General features: G+C 41.9%; 1 protein-coding gene across 1 annotated transcript; it reads right to left on the bottom strand.

Moving 5' to 3' along the window:
• Positions 1–1,098: 1,098 nt before the first annotated feature.
• Positions 1,099–12,621, bottom strand: LOC311488447 (uncharacterized protein). The gene is made up of 7 exons (XM_084545158.1): positions 12,510–12,621; positions 10,145–10,486; positions 9,079–9,420; positions 8,945–8,974; positions 8,286–8,366; positions 7,694–7,840; positions 1,099–4,651 (listed from the first exon to the last, which is right to left on the bottom strand). Exons 1-6 carry the CDS (start codon positions 12,583–12,585, stop codon positions 7,698–7,700), a joined length of 1,014 nt encoding a protein of 337 aa, XP_084401284.1. The 5' UTR covers positions 12,586–12,621; the 3' UTR covers positions 1,099–4,651; positions 7,694–7,697.
• Between the last annotated feature and the right edge of the window lie 3,562 nt (positions 12,622–16,183).

Here is a 16,183-nt window from a genome sequence, read left to right as displayed (position 1 = left end):
AAGTGATTTATGAATATGAAGCATTGTGTGTTTATTATTTTAGACGATTGTGACAGTGGAACCTTTATCTTAGTTGTATTTCTTTAACTAGTCCAATGTATAAATTAACGCAGAAAAGTCTTAAAAGTGACAACTTTGTAATTAGGTATAAGTTTTAAAGGGACACTGTACATCACAATGTTTAATATAAAACAGATTAATTTTAATTGTCTGTATGACTGCAACATCACTGCAGTTATAAAATAGGAATATGTGCTAATGATCTATTTTGCTTGATAACCTAAGGAGCTTTGTCTTTGCAGGAGCAATTCTGAATTCTGCATGAGATGGGCAAGCATCTGTCATATTAAGACATCGTTGTTGTTTTGTTTTCATTCTTGCACTTAAAATAGATGTTGTACTGTATTTAAAGTAACTCAAAATCTGTTGTATTTATTGACGTATAGAGGATTGTTGTTTTCCTTGTATTCTAGTTTTTTATCAGTTTAACTTGCCTGAGTGCCTGACTTAAGATGTTTAATTTTAACTGTAGCTTGTTTTGCTCATGAAGTGTAATAGATTGTGGCGTCTTAGTGGACCATCTAAGGGTTAGGAATCTCTTCATCGAAGTTTGACAAACTAGGGGCCCCCAAACAGGATCTTGCTTAGGGCCTCCACAAAGCTAGAAATGGCCCTGCCATCCACTGCAGGTTTGTCATCTACAGGAAACCCAAGTGTTTTGTCAGTTACTGGGTGCTAGTTATTTCTGATTGAATGACAAATTGTAAACTTCTAATAATCCCTGTGTGGATAAACAATAATGAGGTTTTGTTCAATAGCAGGTCCTGAATATGATTAAAACCAGAACAGAACAGTTAAGGAGTAGTGTGCATGTAAATAAAGGCTGTTGGTCAGGACCATGAAAGTCTGACCTCAACCACAATCTTTAAAAATGTAGTGGCTTGTCTCCAAAGATGAAGTTGTGCACAGTTCAGACAGGAAGACGATAAAACTCTAATCACATTAATGTTCAGATGATTTACAGCAGAAACGTGTTCAATAATAACACAGAGAACGTTCACTCTGGTTTCAGTTAAAGACAGATCCAGGGTTTGACCCAAAGCATTTTTAATGTTGTTCTGACATTTCACTAAATCACCCCAAAAGATTCTCTCACCACATGATTCATTAAAAACACATTCAATGAAGTGCATATGACCATAGAGAAAGTAAAAAACATGATAATGACAATAATGAAAAACAACAGATTTAGAAGAAAAGAAAAGGTTTAAATGAAACAAATATGTTTAACATGTAATAGCATTTTGACATAACATTTGATACTTCATTCACTATTAGTGGACTACACAGATTGATAACATGAAATAAAATAGAGAAAACAATCTACTGAACTGCACCAAGACAACACCTGTCTCTCATTGTAGAGTGACACATTAACAGTCTGCCTTTTCAACCCAGTAGAAGAAGTAAACATGAACACCAGTGTAGAGCTGACGGAGGTAGTAGATTTGGTATCAATCCAATCCCAAGTGAATACAGGGCCAGTATCTATACTTTTTAATACTGGCGGTGGATGCATATGATGCATATATGCATCATCTGAATCAGTCTAAATCTGAATGAATTTTCATGACCTTCAAGTGGTTTTGTGATTTGCCTTTTGGATTATTAATCAGTTAAAACCCAGTACAGAATTTGGGCAAAATTTATAAGTAAATAGAAAATACTTATTATCACAATAAAAGTTTTTGTTAAGAAACAACACAAACAAAGTGTACAACATTATCACTCCACAACAAATATTATAATGTAAGGAAGTGTTTAGGAAGACAAAAATAAGGCAACATTTCTCACTTTAGTGCACTTTTTTCTTCTTTTCAGAGGTCTGTCGGGGGCCAGGTGGGCGGGGGATTTTAAAATATTCCATATGCTAATACAAGTTTGTTGTGTTACCACTGTATCTTACAGCCTTTTTACAAATAGTGCAACTTGCTATTTTCGGCCTGAAAATATAACCAAACAGCCCTACTCTTTCTCTCTGCCATTCTCCTGTTCCGTCACTGCAGTGTGTGTGATGCTCTGCTGCATCAGGTAGCGGTGTTCGGTCACCTGGCGCGGAGTCACATGACGGTACAACAAACACAAGAGAGGGGGAGGAGGAGCAAAGTGATCCTGGGGGGTATTCCAGAAAGCAGGTTTAACAAACACTGAGATAAAACTTAACCTCTGGCTTGTCTGAACCTGAGGCGACTAAACCCGAGCTGTCGGTTCCAAAACACCGGTTTGCAATCAGTTCAATCAACCCCGGATTGTTTAACCTAGAGTTGTGCGTGATCACGGCGAAGTTATAAAGGCATCATCTATTGAGAGTCGAAACCATGATTAAAAATGGCAAAGCGCAGAGCAGCCTATTTTTCTGAAGCGGAGCAGCAAGTTCTGCTCGAGGCGTACGAGGAGGAAAGAGCGATAATAACGAAAAAAGCAATAAAAGGAACGAGATCTTGCTTGGCAGAGAATTGCCGACCGCGTAAATGCGTAAGTTTAGTAGGATATAGCACACTAATGTGTCAGAAGCACAATAATTCAGTAGATATTAGGCTACATATTAACTTCTTTGTATGAGACTTTCTTATACTATAGAATACCTTGTCATATATTGTATTATTTTTAATTAGATGTAACCCGACCGCCCTCAAGAGAACGTGGCCGCAGGTCAAAACAAAATATAAAAACATTGTCCAAGTTGGTAAGATATATCTGGGTGCATCATCTTAGACATCACTTATCCAGTATTATATTCTTGAATTGCCATATTGCAACAAGTTACGTTCATTTCAAAGCCAATAGGAAGAAAGCAGAGGAGAGGAAGACCGGTTCTGGGCCAGTGGTGTCCCCCCTCACCCCTGTGGAGGAGTTGGCGATCAGTATCAATCGAGGGCGTCCGATGATGGAGGGGATTTCTGGGGGCACGTCATCGGAGCCCTCAACCTCCCAGGAGGAGCAACATGAACTAGTGCAATGTATTTACCCTAATAGGCCTACGCCTAAATCACTTTTGTCTAATTTGTGTAGCCTTGCATGTTCGAAAATGACCAATTTATAGCCAATATTACCGTTCATATAAATAATAGGAGGATGAATAGACATTATCAGCAGTCAAGGAGGAATCGAGGTAAAGAAATGCTGTGCAGAGACTAGAGCATAGTTTCTTCATGTTTTCTGTCAGTGCATGAGAACACTGGATCAGAACATTTGCTCTATAATGAAGTGTTTTCTCTTTTCAGGCCATGAAACACGCAATGGGCAAATAAATGTGTGAAACAGTCTTACGTGCATTTATTTTATTTTTTTTGGTTGAAGTGATTGTGACAGATTTCATCACGCATTCTTTGACCATCTCTGATGTCAAGTTGCTGAATGTGTTCCTATCTGCTCCTCAATAGCAGGAACTAATTCATTGCGCAACGTTGCAATGTTGTGCAATAGGCTATCGCACGCGCAACAATTACGATGAGCGAATCCACGATGCGTAACGTTCGAAATGTGGGGATGGAGAATGCTGTTTAAATATATTAAAGATTCCGAAGAAAAACAGTAGTGCTCTGGCAAAAACTCATCAGGAAAAGAAAGGATATTAAGTCGTGGTCTTATACCCTCTCACGGTGAATAGCCCGAATGATTTGTGCTTCAATGTCAATTGGATCTTCCTCAAAAGGAAACGTCATTGTGTGACAAGTGTGGAAAAAGCGGTCTGGCTGAACGTGCACTTAAATACCCGAACATAACCTGAACAAAACCTACCCCTACCAGGTTAAGTTCAGAGCCTATGTTACTATAGTTACTTACATAGCCTGATCATTTTTGAGCGTTCTGGAACCGAAATCCCAGGTTTACCGCTAACTCTGGGTTTACATACCCAGTTAAGTTCAGAGCCTATGTTACCATGGTTACTTACATAGCCTGATCATATTTGAGCGTTCTGGAACCGAAATCCCAGGTTTACCGCTAACTCTGGGTTTACATACCCAGAGTTAGCGGTAAACCTGCTTTCTGGAATACCCCCCTGCTCTGCTCTGTGACACCGGCAGCATTTAGACAAACACAGTCAGATCTCCTCTTCAATGAAACAAGGGACACTGAAACTTAAGTATTGATCTCATTACATTGGTATCAATCAATATTGACTGAGAACCACTGCTGTAAGTGGTTAGAGATCACTGGCACTAAACAAAGACTTTAGAATAGAGCCAAGCTATTTAGACTTCAATTTTGTAGTCTGAAGCAACAGTCAAGGTTTGTTGTCAAACCAGTTCAGGCTGGATCTCACATTTTCAGCAGATGGTTCATAGCTTCCAAAACTGACTACTGCTACAAGCCTGAAATGTGAACACCATTTAAAAACACACACACAAACGACGACTTCTCTGTGTTGAAAGATGCACAAATAAATTGGATGAAAAACCCAACTGAAGAAAGAAGATCCTCCTATCTAAATCGTTATTTAATGTGCCGTCCTGAACATACCTGATTAAAAAAAAATAATAATTTCAGGTGGTGCTTTCAACTTCCTGGACTTCTCCAGGCTCATTGAGAGGCTCCAGCTCAGCACCATCATTCGGTGGTTGTGGGTTCTCCAGTGGTGGTTGATGTGCTAAACACAAAACCAGTAGCATTAGCATTGTTGTTGTTTGTGCAGTTTAGTCAATGAGTAAAACTCAAAGACAGTTCAGATATTAACCTGTGAATTTCTTCAGTGCTGGGAGGTTAAACTTGTCTAAAGAGACAAAATAAATCAGGAATAGTTTCAAAACTATCATCTTCATATTCATGACCCTGGTCTCTATATATAGGTAAGACTTTAGAGGAAAGATTCCAGGTGTAAGTGTCATTGTGACTGTTACTATGTCTGATTAATGTGTGATCAACTAAAGGACAAATTTAAAATGTCTTCTAGATTAGATAGTAGGAAACATTTTATTTAGACAGTAGCTCATCAAAATCAAGTATTGTGCACAATAAAGAATCCATAAAAATATGGATCTGTCCTCTATATTTCCTCAGGGAAAGGAGTCATGAGGCATGTTACCTGTCTTTGTAATGGCCTTCATATATACAAGATGTCTTTTATTCATTACAGTGTGGTGGTCTTTCTGCTAGGCCTTAGGCCTGTCGCACCTCCAACGGTGCCTGTAGTGAACTGTGCATGGCAGGGGTCGTCCACTTCCCCTGAGGCAGGTCTAACCCTGACCGCATACCGCACGGTTTTGCTGCAGGGTCTTCAGCTGGGGACCACCGCTCATCGACGTTTCGCCCCTTAACCCAGAACATCTCCTGGTGGTGGGGCAGTGAACAGGGACTTCTCCCTGACACCCCCTGCAGCAAAACCTAATTGGATGTTGCTCCCCAAGCCTTATCTCGTCGTTTCAGCCAGAGCCAGTGGCTTGCTTTCTCCGCTTCCTCAGAGAGCTCTTTGGTGGATATGCTCAGTATGGCTCCACGTAGTCCCAGGTCCTTGAGCAGGCGTGATGTAGATCTGCCCACAAAGCCTCTGGCTCCCACCTCCACCGGGTACAGCCTCACACTCTAGATGTATAAAGTCTTCCCAGGCTTCGGATGGGCTGATCCACGATGCGGGGGATGTCTTCCCCACTGATGGTGAAGGTGGCTCTGTCATTTCTCTTCCCCTTTCGCAGCGAGAGGCTTCTTGACTTCTGCGGCTTGAACTTCATCCTGGCCCAGGTGATCAGCTCGTCCAGCCTCTTAAGCAGCCTAGATGTACATGGGGCGGTTCATAATAGGCAGGTGATGTCATCCATATAGCTTCTTAGGGGCGGGAGCCGCTGGCCTGCAGGCAGCCGAACCCCACCCACCACCTGCCTTGCCCCGATCAGGATGACCTCAAACGCTGCCACAAAGAGGATGGGGGAGATGGAGCATCCCATTGCGATCCCTACTTCTAGTTGTTGCCAGCCAGTGGTGACCTTCTTCAGTGCAAAGCACATGTGCATGTCCTGGAAGTAGTTGTTAATCATGGTCCTGGTGTTGTCTGGGATGTAGAAGAACTCCAAAGCGTAGTCTATGAGCAGGTGTGGCACTGATCCATAGGCATTGGCTAGGTCTAGCCATATGATGTGCAGATCTTTCTTCTCCCTCTTAGTGGTCTGGATCTGTTCCCAAATCATGGAGGCGTGCTCTACACAGCCAGGGAAACCTGGAATCCCGGCTTTCTGGCAGCTGGTATCAATGTAGTTGTTCTCCATTAGGTAGGTGGTCATTCTTCTTGCCATCACAGAGAAGAAAATTTTCCCCTCCACATTCAGTAGAGCTACGCTCCTGAACTGCTCGATGGTCTTAGCGTTCTGTTGTTTGGGAATAGAGACTGCCACCGCCCTCTGCCACTCCGATGGTATGCTCTGCTTAGTCCAGGTGATTCTCATCAGGGTCCAGAGTAGCTTCAGCACTCCTGGGCAGTTCTTATACAGCTTGTACGGTATTCCGTTCGGGCCTGGTGCTGAAGCTGATCTTGCCCGATGTATCACCTGCCTGACCTCGCTGAGCTTGGGTGGTGATGCGTCAAACAGGGCTGATGGTTCTGAGGGTCTAGGCACATACCCTGGCGAGCCTAGGGGGATGCTCTTTGCTGGGTCACTGTACTGAGTGCGGATGTGCTCCTGCAGTTCTTCTTTGGAGATATCCAGAGTTCCACTTGTCTTCTCCTCAAGGAGCCCACGTGCATGCCGAAATGGATCCCTGAAGAAACTTGATCGTTCCTTCTCCTTTCTTTTCCTCCGTCTTCTGATGCGTTCTGCCCTCCGGAGGATAGCAAGGCGTCTCCTGATCTCATCCCAGAGAGCTTTCAGGCCCTCCTTCTCAGACTCCTCTGCCTTCCTCCAACGCTTGCGGAGCTGCCTTCTGCTTACCACCAGGTCATCAATCTCTTTCTCCCTCCTGCCCTTTGATCTTATTGCAGCTTTTCTAATGGTCACCTCGCCATACCTGTTGCTGCATTCTTCATACAAGATTTCCCCGAACAGGTTTAGTTTGGCTACCACTGACCCATGCAGTGCTTTTTGCAGCAATTCGCTCAGATGTTCATCCAGCTTTCTCCACTCCTCAGCCTTGTTGGCCTTTGGCCACTTGATCTTGTTCCTTCGCAGTGGATACAAGATGTCTATATTGTATTAGCAGTAGATTCTATGAGTGAAACAGACCTACTGTATGCAACTGAGGGAGAAAAGTGAGAAATTCTGATGCGTAATGATTTATTGCATCTCCCTACAGATGAATGGGCTCATAAATAAAGGCAGGCAGATCACATGAGATGGTCCATCCACTTTTCTGAGGTTTGATCAAACAGCTTAACCCACCAAAACTTGACAAATGGTAAAAATCCACTGTATCATGAAGACTGTGCTGCACAGTGGAAACTGACAGCTTTCATATTTTGGGCAGTCAGCTGTTTGTTTATTTTTAATAACTGGGACCAGTATATGTAAGTAAAAATGTCAGTTAATATAAACCAAAATGTCATTTAAAAGGATGGAAATGTTGGTCTGAATGTCATGCTCCAACCCTGTGATTAGATCTGTGGTGGAGTTATAGGTTGATAGTGAAAGGCAGCAGCTTGGTGTGTGCTGGCTGGTAAGACTGGAGGCAGCCTTGATTCCACTGTTTCAAACCACAAAGTACTTACGGTGCTAAAGTGATGGGTCTCGATGTCTGATGCCTGTGTCGCCCCTAGGATTATCTATTAGGGGTATTGCCGCAGGTCTGGTCTCCTCAGTTGCATTGGCATTTGAGTCACGCTGTGGTCCCTCTTGTGTTGAAAAGAAGGCTCTGACTGAGAAAACAAAGAAACCACAAGACTGACGGTCAGAAATGGATGCAAACAAGGGAGATTATTTTATATAAAGAGGCAGTCTGGAGCATCTCTGTCCTAGTTGTGACGCCTGTAGTTACTGTTGATGACAGAAGTTGATGTCTACTATGAAGAAGTCAGACAGTGAATAGCTTTGTTCTCCATCTTTCTGTGAGCTACTGGGATCTGATTTTATGCTTCACACAGACTTTGATCAAACTGAAGTGCTGCTAAGAGCTGACTAACTACACTGAAAACGGCAAAACTTTATTATTTCCACCTTCCTGCATCCAACCAAACGCTGACGTCATCATGAATGTAACTGAGGAAACTGAGCTGAATAATCAGGTTGCTGTGGATGGATGTTTCACATACTGTACATTATGTTTAATGTCAACATGAGTGGAAGAAGAAATGGGTATCTTACCTTCTCTACGTTTCCAGAAAAGTACTGCACCAAGGACGAGAAGACCAAGAACACCACCTATTATCCCACCAATCATAGGACCTGGAACAATGTGAGAGATACTGAGTTGAGTCCAGGGAGATGAAACAAGCTACAGAGCAGATATTAACAGCTGACAAGCTTCCATTTGATTCAGTTTAAAACTATTTTCAGTCTATCCTTATCGTACAAGATGTTGCTGATGATCAGCTTAGAAGCTCCAGCCGTCTCCAGGACTCCTCCTAACTCCCAACAATTCAAAAAAAGAGGTGGAGTGGAGGTCTGTGGTGATGGAGCCAGCCTCTAGTGGCCACTGGAGGAACTGTACTGTTCATCAACATCTTGAATCTTGAATCAGTTTTCAGTCCTGAAGGTTGTAAATGGTCAGAGGTAGTATGCTAGCTATCCTATCTGTCTCAGTAAGTAAACTGTGATGGTTTATCAGCCGTCCACTTCCATCTCTTATGTCCACAAACTTTTCTTTGTCTTACTTTTATCTGAGCGTTTTTTTTCATACCTTTGTCATCCCCTCGGCTAAACCTAAATCTGGTGATGAACACGAAATAAACCATTAAATATGTGATGAAAGAAATAAACACTTTGATCCAAAGTGAGATGAAAAAACAAATATTCACACTCACCTGAACTATTATTGTCTGTTCCCTCCTGAACTGTTGAAAAGAAAAAGTGAGTTAAACATTAACGCCCACGCATGTTTAAAATGTAAAATGATTTCTTCTCTCATTTTAACATGTAATACATCAGCAGCACTCACCAACTTTTAAGGAAAGGTTCCCCCTCTTGACCTGACTGTCCAGTTTGGGAACAAAGCAGGTGTAATCTCCAGCATCATTTTTAGTTACATTGGTCAGTTTCAGGGAAATGTTTCCATGGACCAATTCATCATGGAAGAGAGAAGTTCTGCCTTTAAACTGCTGGTGTTGAAGACTGGAATCATCTCTCATACTACGATAGATGTGAACAAACTCTTCATTGTGTCTCCACACCACCGTTCGAGTTCTCACATCAAATGGAGGCTTCAAGTGGCACGGCAGGATGACGTCTTGACCAACTACTCCTATAACTGGTTCACGTGAGCCGATCACCACAGCCACATCTGGAGAAACAAACACTGCATTTAGATTACTGTTGGAACCAGTCTTCTACATGACAGACAGACTATCTACGACACTAGTGAAGGGAAAGTCTGACTCTCTGTGGCTCTGCCTTTAGAAGACAACAAGGACTGATGATGGTAGGACTCTAAATGACAATTCTTTAACTTTATTTATAGGAACAATTTCTTCATATTTACACTTGTCAAGTGTGGACTTGATGAACCAAGTGGATGAAACAAAGACGGGACGTTTCAATGCACGTTTCCCACTAGAAGAAACAGTATTTCTGGCACGACTTCAATTGCAAATCATTGTTGCAATGTGTTTCTTGATGACCCTGTGGTCATTGCTGCTACTGCATATTTTTTACACAGCTGTGTCCAGAAGTTACTGGACACTGAATTTCCCACAGGATAAATAAAGTATGTATCCATCTACTACTAAGTGTTGTTGGTGTCTTAGTCCATGCTTCCCATCCACTCTTCAACAGACCAGGTCTAGATAAACTAAGAATAACACGGAGAATTCAAACACTGTTCAGTGTTCAAGTCTAAAAACTAAAGAACACTTTCAAAAGGAGGTTCATAGAGAGACCAGATTAGACTTTGCCTAAATTTGAGCCCCTGGAAACAGGAGACTGTTTAAAACTGGTTATAACTCCTTCACCTTCCCCTCAGTTTGGAGGTTGTGTTGATATGTTTCAGTCCAAACGTCTTGACTCACCAACAGTGAGGTTGATGGAAGCCTCCTTGTGCATTGTGGGAATGGTGCATCTGTATTCCCCTTCATCAGAGAGCTTCACGTGGAATATTTTGAGGGACACATTTCCATTTTTCAGTTCATCCACAAACAGCCGGGTACGATCATAATAAGATGGATTTTGTTTCTCAAACACCAGTCGTCCATCTTTGTGGAGATGGACACTCTTTGGTTCTAGATTGGGTTTGGTCCACTCCACTGTCTCAGAGACGGCGCTGATGGACGGATGAAGATGACAGGGAAGAATAACATCCTCACCCAGCTGGGCAACAACTGGCTGAGATGAACATATCAGATCAGATTGTCCTTCAAAAACAAGAAAACAAACATACAGTTACAATGAACATGTATTTGTCCAAAAGTTCACTCATTTATAGACTGACCTGCTAAATGTTAAATGTGTTATAAATCTATGTTTCAGATGAATCTTAAGAGAAACTGGGTCTCGCAGCAAGTTCTGTTCTGAGGAATGGACCTCTAAGCTGCTGTAGACGACTGATCAGCAGTTACCAGAAACATTTAGTTACAAGGAGGTCACAGATACTGGAAACAAAGGTTCACTGACTTTTACAACTCACTGATTAATGTTCTTTAATAAACAAATACCCAAGTATATTATTTCTGTTTCATGTGTTTGATTGGGGTCTCTTTCAGGACAAAAATCTGTTGATGTTTTGAGTCATTTTTATGCAAAAATTGAGAAAATTCTGAAGGACATAAAAACGGGTATTTTACATGTAGGATTTGAACTCACATTTAAATAAATTTATTAAATAAATTAAATTAGTTAAAATAAGACAGTGGGAGCAAGTTGAAATAAGTAAATTAAATACATTTATTTAAAATAAATACATTCAAACAAGACAAGTCAGACTATTTCAGAATATTAAATAAGGAGTCAAATTGAAATAAAAATAATTAAATAACACAAATTGAAAAGAGACGCGTGGGCAAGGACGAAATTTTGATTTCAGAAGTGGGGGGGGGCACAAGTATTTTTTAATAAAACTCTAATCTTTCAGTTCTCTGTGTTTTCTAGTAGTTCTTCTAGTTTTCTGACTTTTAGTTTAATGTTCCCTTTTCTGGTTTGACTGGTTGTAAAGCATGTAGCAAAACATTATCACCCAATTCTGTGTTTCACCTTGTTAGTCAACTTCACTCCAACTCAGGACGCATGACATGAAATTTGGGGTGCAACAATCATCAACTTTGATGATACGGTTATAGAGGAAAAAACGTAGTTTCACAATTATCATGAGTTTGGATGGATAAAATCACATTTGTATATATTGTATTTTTCCCTTTTTTAATAATAACAATAATAATGATCATAATAATCTTATTTATCAGCACTTTCAATAAAACTAGACTTTACAAGATTATTGAGCGCTTTATAAATGATGAGGAGGATCTTGAAGTACTGCTTTACAGCCAGTGAAGGTGTAGCAGGATGGCTGGAACGCATTTACACTTTGACTTCTAAAGAAGTCTCTTATGTCCACTTTTCTTTTTTTTTTAGACATCCTGGCTGCGCCTAATTAAAAAAAAAAAAGGCACGCACGAACATACACACATGGACACCGATTAAAACGTTAATGTAAATGAAGGCTCTGATATTACAATCCTTCTAGCTGACGTGACCCAGGCAGAACAAAGGAACAATTTACAGTAGCAGGTTAACAAGGACTCCTGACCAAAGACTAGCAGAGAGGTGTGACTGACAGCAAGGTGGAGTGACAGCGGGGACGGCCAATCACACAAGAAACAGCAGAGCCAATCGAGGAGCTTGTGGGCGGGGCTTGAGAGGCCGTTTTCAGCTTGTTCCTATTGCTTGACGAGTCTTCGTTTACTGAAGCGGAACATGGTTTTTGGACGGTAAAAAGGGCAGGGGACCAAAACGGCCTCTTGAAAAAGTACAGGGGACATGTCCCCTGTGTGCCCCCCCCCCCCCACCCCAATTACGTCCGTGCGCATGGGAGAATGTCAGAAATTGAAATATTGTAACTGAATTCTGGACAGAGGTTGCTACGCACTTAAAGCTGCCCACTTCCGATCTCATAGCCCAGATCGGACCTTAACGCAAGGTCTGGACAGGCCCTTAGTTTCATTTTAAAAATTGGCTCTATAAAAGTCTCTCGCATGACAGTTAGCATTTAGCGACTTTCAAATGAGAAGGTTGGGTTTCTTGAGGAGAATAAAAAAAAATAAAGTTTTCCAGTAGTTAAGGCCTGTGGCTGCTTAATCCTTTCACTTTCTGAGCCGCCGCGGATAGTCCAACAATAAATAAACTAGACAACAAGGAAACACTGATAAAAACGTAGATTATTACCAAGCTGCTTCTCCTCAGCTGGTTCTGTGGGCGTTATCTTAAGACAAAAGATGACCATCATAATCGTGATAGCCATTATCCTGCAGTAAACGGGTTCTTCCGTGATCACAGTTCCAATCATAGGAAGAGGACAGAGGATAGTCATGGTCCTCCGACACATGCGCGGTAGCTCATGAAGCAGTTGTATCGAACCACTGTGCCGAGGCGTGGTTCGGCAACGGGACTAGTGACGTTTGGAGCAGTTGAGCGCAGTGTTGCCAACTTGGCGACTTTCAAATCGTCTTGGCGACTGTTTTTTTTTGTCAAAAGCAACTAGCGACAAATCTAGCGACTTTTTCTGGTGTTATTGGAGACTTTTCTGGTTCTTGGAGACTCTGATGTGAAAGCGCATATCGATTTTCAGTTACTGTCCTCAACAAGCAGCGGGTGCCGTTAGCCCCTCCCCCGTCCCAAAGCACTCACAGGCGGTCAGTCTCACAGTAGCCCCGCGCAGCAGCAGCCAGAGCAGAGAGGGAGACCCACGCCACTCCATACTGCAAACGAATGGCGCATGCGCAAAGCTGCCGCTGATCGCGACCTGGTTTACAGAGCGGGATGTAAATGTTTCTTCACTGTCACACTAAAATAAATAATAAAAATACGTAATAATCCATTTAGATTGTTAATTCTCAACAAAGCCTCGATTGCCCATCACTACTGTAGTGGCAATTTGTCCAGAAAAAACGAATTTCAACTTTAAATCAAACATAATCAAAGGGCCACTGATGCACCATGGGAATGAGGTTTAACGCAGACAAAAGTAGATGATGTGTCCATACCAGAGCTTGCGTTTGGTGGTGATTTATTTCAAAAATAATAAAACAAACAAAAGAACAAAGAAAATCGTGCCTGCTGGTTCCTCCTTGCGCTGATAAAAAAAAAACCATAGGCCCGCCCAGGTGCATGCTGGTCCTCAAGGTGCCTACTTCCTTAAATAACCTCAGGTGCCCACACCAAATACCAAAAAATAAACCAAAATTTATTTTAATTATGCAAATGTAAATATTTTGAGTATTATCAAAAAATCTAATCTAAACAAAACAAACACTTAAGTTAATCAAATAAATGTACTCATAATTAGCAGATTAAATTAACAACTAAGACTAACTTTACAAAGAGCTCCTACACTCCGGCCCCTAATTGTGCATAATATCACAGTTACAGTTATCTATAAATAAGGAGCTACTTCTGCAACTAGAACTATGAAACAGACCTATTCTATCTGTCAGCCCCAAATAAACTCTTTTCTTGATGAATCTGCAAAATAAAACACAGGTTAATTGGAGAAAAAGAAAGAAAAAAACAGAGGTAGAGGAAGAGAGAGTCATGATGTTAGACTGCTGCTTCCAGTAGTAGGCAGAGCTTCGTCACAGAATACTGAATACTTCGTCTCTCCAGAATACTGGTCCTTGATTGAAGACGCACAGTGCGTACCAGGCCCTTTGCATCTGGTCTGATGTCCAAAACCTTCCCCATGATCCAAGATCCTCTTGGAGCTGACGCAGCTGCGACAAGAACAACATCTCCAGGAGTGAGGCTTTTCCTTGGCCTTGTCCATTTTTGTCTCTCCTGCATCATGGGTAGATACTCAGAAATCAATCTCTTCCAAAACAGCTCAGCAATATACTGCGCTTGCTTCCACCTTTCCTTATGTATAGATCATTTCTGTCAAACAGTCCCGGTGGCATGATTATCCTTTCAACACTAAAATATGATTTGGTGTGAGAGCTTCTAAGTCATCTGTATCATCAACTTTTGTGATGGGTCTGTCGTTTAGTACTGCCTCAACCTCACAGAAGACAATCTGGAGCCCTTCATCATCCAGAGTTTGTTGTTTCAGTACTGAGGTGAGAACACTTTTCACTGAACGAATCAGACGTTTGATTCAGAGCAGCCAGACTTTCCTTCAGCTCTCGACTGACTCCAACAAAATTTGTGCCATTATCCAATCTGATAGCTGAGACTGGACCTCGTCTACAGATAAACCTCCGAACTGCATTTATACATGAGTCTGTATCCAGTGTATACTGGATGTACAGCACGACTAGTTAGACATGTAAATAGCACTCCATATCTTTTAAGAAGACTTCTGCCTCTTTTAACATTGATGGGGCCAAAATAATCAATTCCCACATTTGTGAAAGGATATAGCATTCAACACCCTCTCTTTAGGTAAGTCCGCCATCTTCTGCTCAATCAGCTTTCTCCTGTTGCGTCTGCACACAGTACAGTCAGATATTACCTTTCTGGCAGCAGAGTTTGCGTTAGTGATCCAGTATTTTTGCCGTCGGATGTTTAGATTCTGCTGGCAATGCTGCTTTATTCAACCGACCACCAACTCTGAGGATTCCATCATCCAACACTGGATCCAGTTGGAACAGTGTGGTTTCTTTGGAGATGGTTTTAAATCCACTCTTGAGTGAGCCGATTTCAGCTTCCAACTTGTGCCTTTGTACATACAGAATGATGGACTCTTCTGCCTTCACAAGATGTTCAGGAGTCAGACATTGTCCTTTGAGTGTGACTTTAAAGTTTTGAACTTTCCTGTCCACTTGTTCTTTATTAAGGCCTGCAGAAGCACTAAACTCCTTCCTCTTCTGCGCCAGTGTAATGAAAGCTGCTTTGATTTTTAAAAACCAAGCCACAGATGTTCTTAATCCAGGATGAAAAATAATTGATCAGCTGGCTGGTGGCTATTCCCACGTCCTTAACTATAGCATTCACTGTCGTGTCCCTTTAGACCTCTGGGTCATCATCAGAAACCACATCACAATCCCCTTTCAGATCAGGCCATTCCTCTTCTGATTTGGAGAGAAACTCAGGTCCATTCAACCATCTCCTGCCTGTCAGGAAATCCTGAGCTTTCATTCCTCTTGATGCTTCAACCGCTGGATTCTCTTTCAAATACACATATCTCCACTGCTCAATATCTGAAGCTTCTCTGATGACAGAAGTTCTGTTTGCCACAAAAGTGTGAAATCGCTTGGTCTCATTTGCGATGTATTTAAGTACCGTTGTGCCGTCTGTCCAGAAAACTGATTTCTCCAGCATAAGTTGCAATTCCTTCCGCAGCATTTTATCAACTCGAACAGGAACAACTGCAGCTGTGAGTTCCAATCTTGGGATCGTAGTCTGCTCGAGAGGAGCGACTCTAGCCTTTCCCAAGAGAAATGCTACCTGTATCTTATGATCCTTTTCCAGTCTCAAGTAAGATACCGTTCCATATCCAACTTGACTGGCATCAGAAAAGTGGTGAAGCTGTGCTGAAACTGGAGCTCCAAAGTCTCTGGGTTTAATACAGCGTTCCACTTTAAACTTTAAACAACATTTTTTGAAGATCCTGGAGCCATTCAGACCATTGCTTAGATAAGGCATAGGGAATGACCTCATCCCACTTCAAGTTTCTCCTACAGAGGTCCTGCAGCAACAATTTGGCTGGCATACTGAATGGGGCCAAAAATCCCAAAGGGTCATGAAGAGAGCTGACCACTGAAAGAATGCCTCTTCTGGTCTGTGGTTGTTCTTGGACTGACGTTCTGAACTGAAACACGTCTGTTCCAATCTGGGACACGTACTTGGTGATGTCTGCCATTACTGCTAGAGGTTCTTGCCTAAATCGAATAAGGACTCCAATG

Source organism: Chelon labrosus, assembly GCF_963514085.1.
Source record: "Chelon labrosus genome assembly, chromosome: 1".
Classification (NCBI taxonomy): Eukaryota; Metazoa; Chordata; class Actinopteri; order Mugiliformes; family Mugilidae; genus Chelon; species Chelon labrosus.
This window is presented reverse-complemented; position numbering and strand designations above follow the sequence as displayed.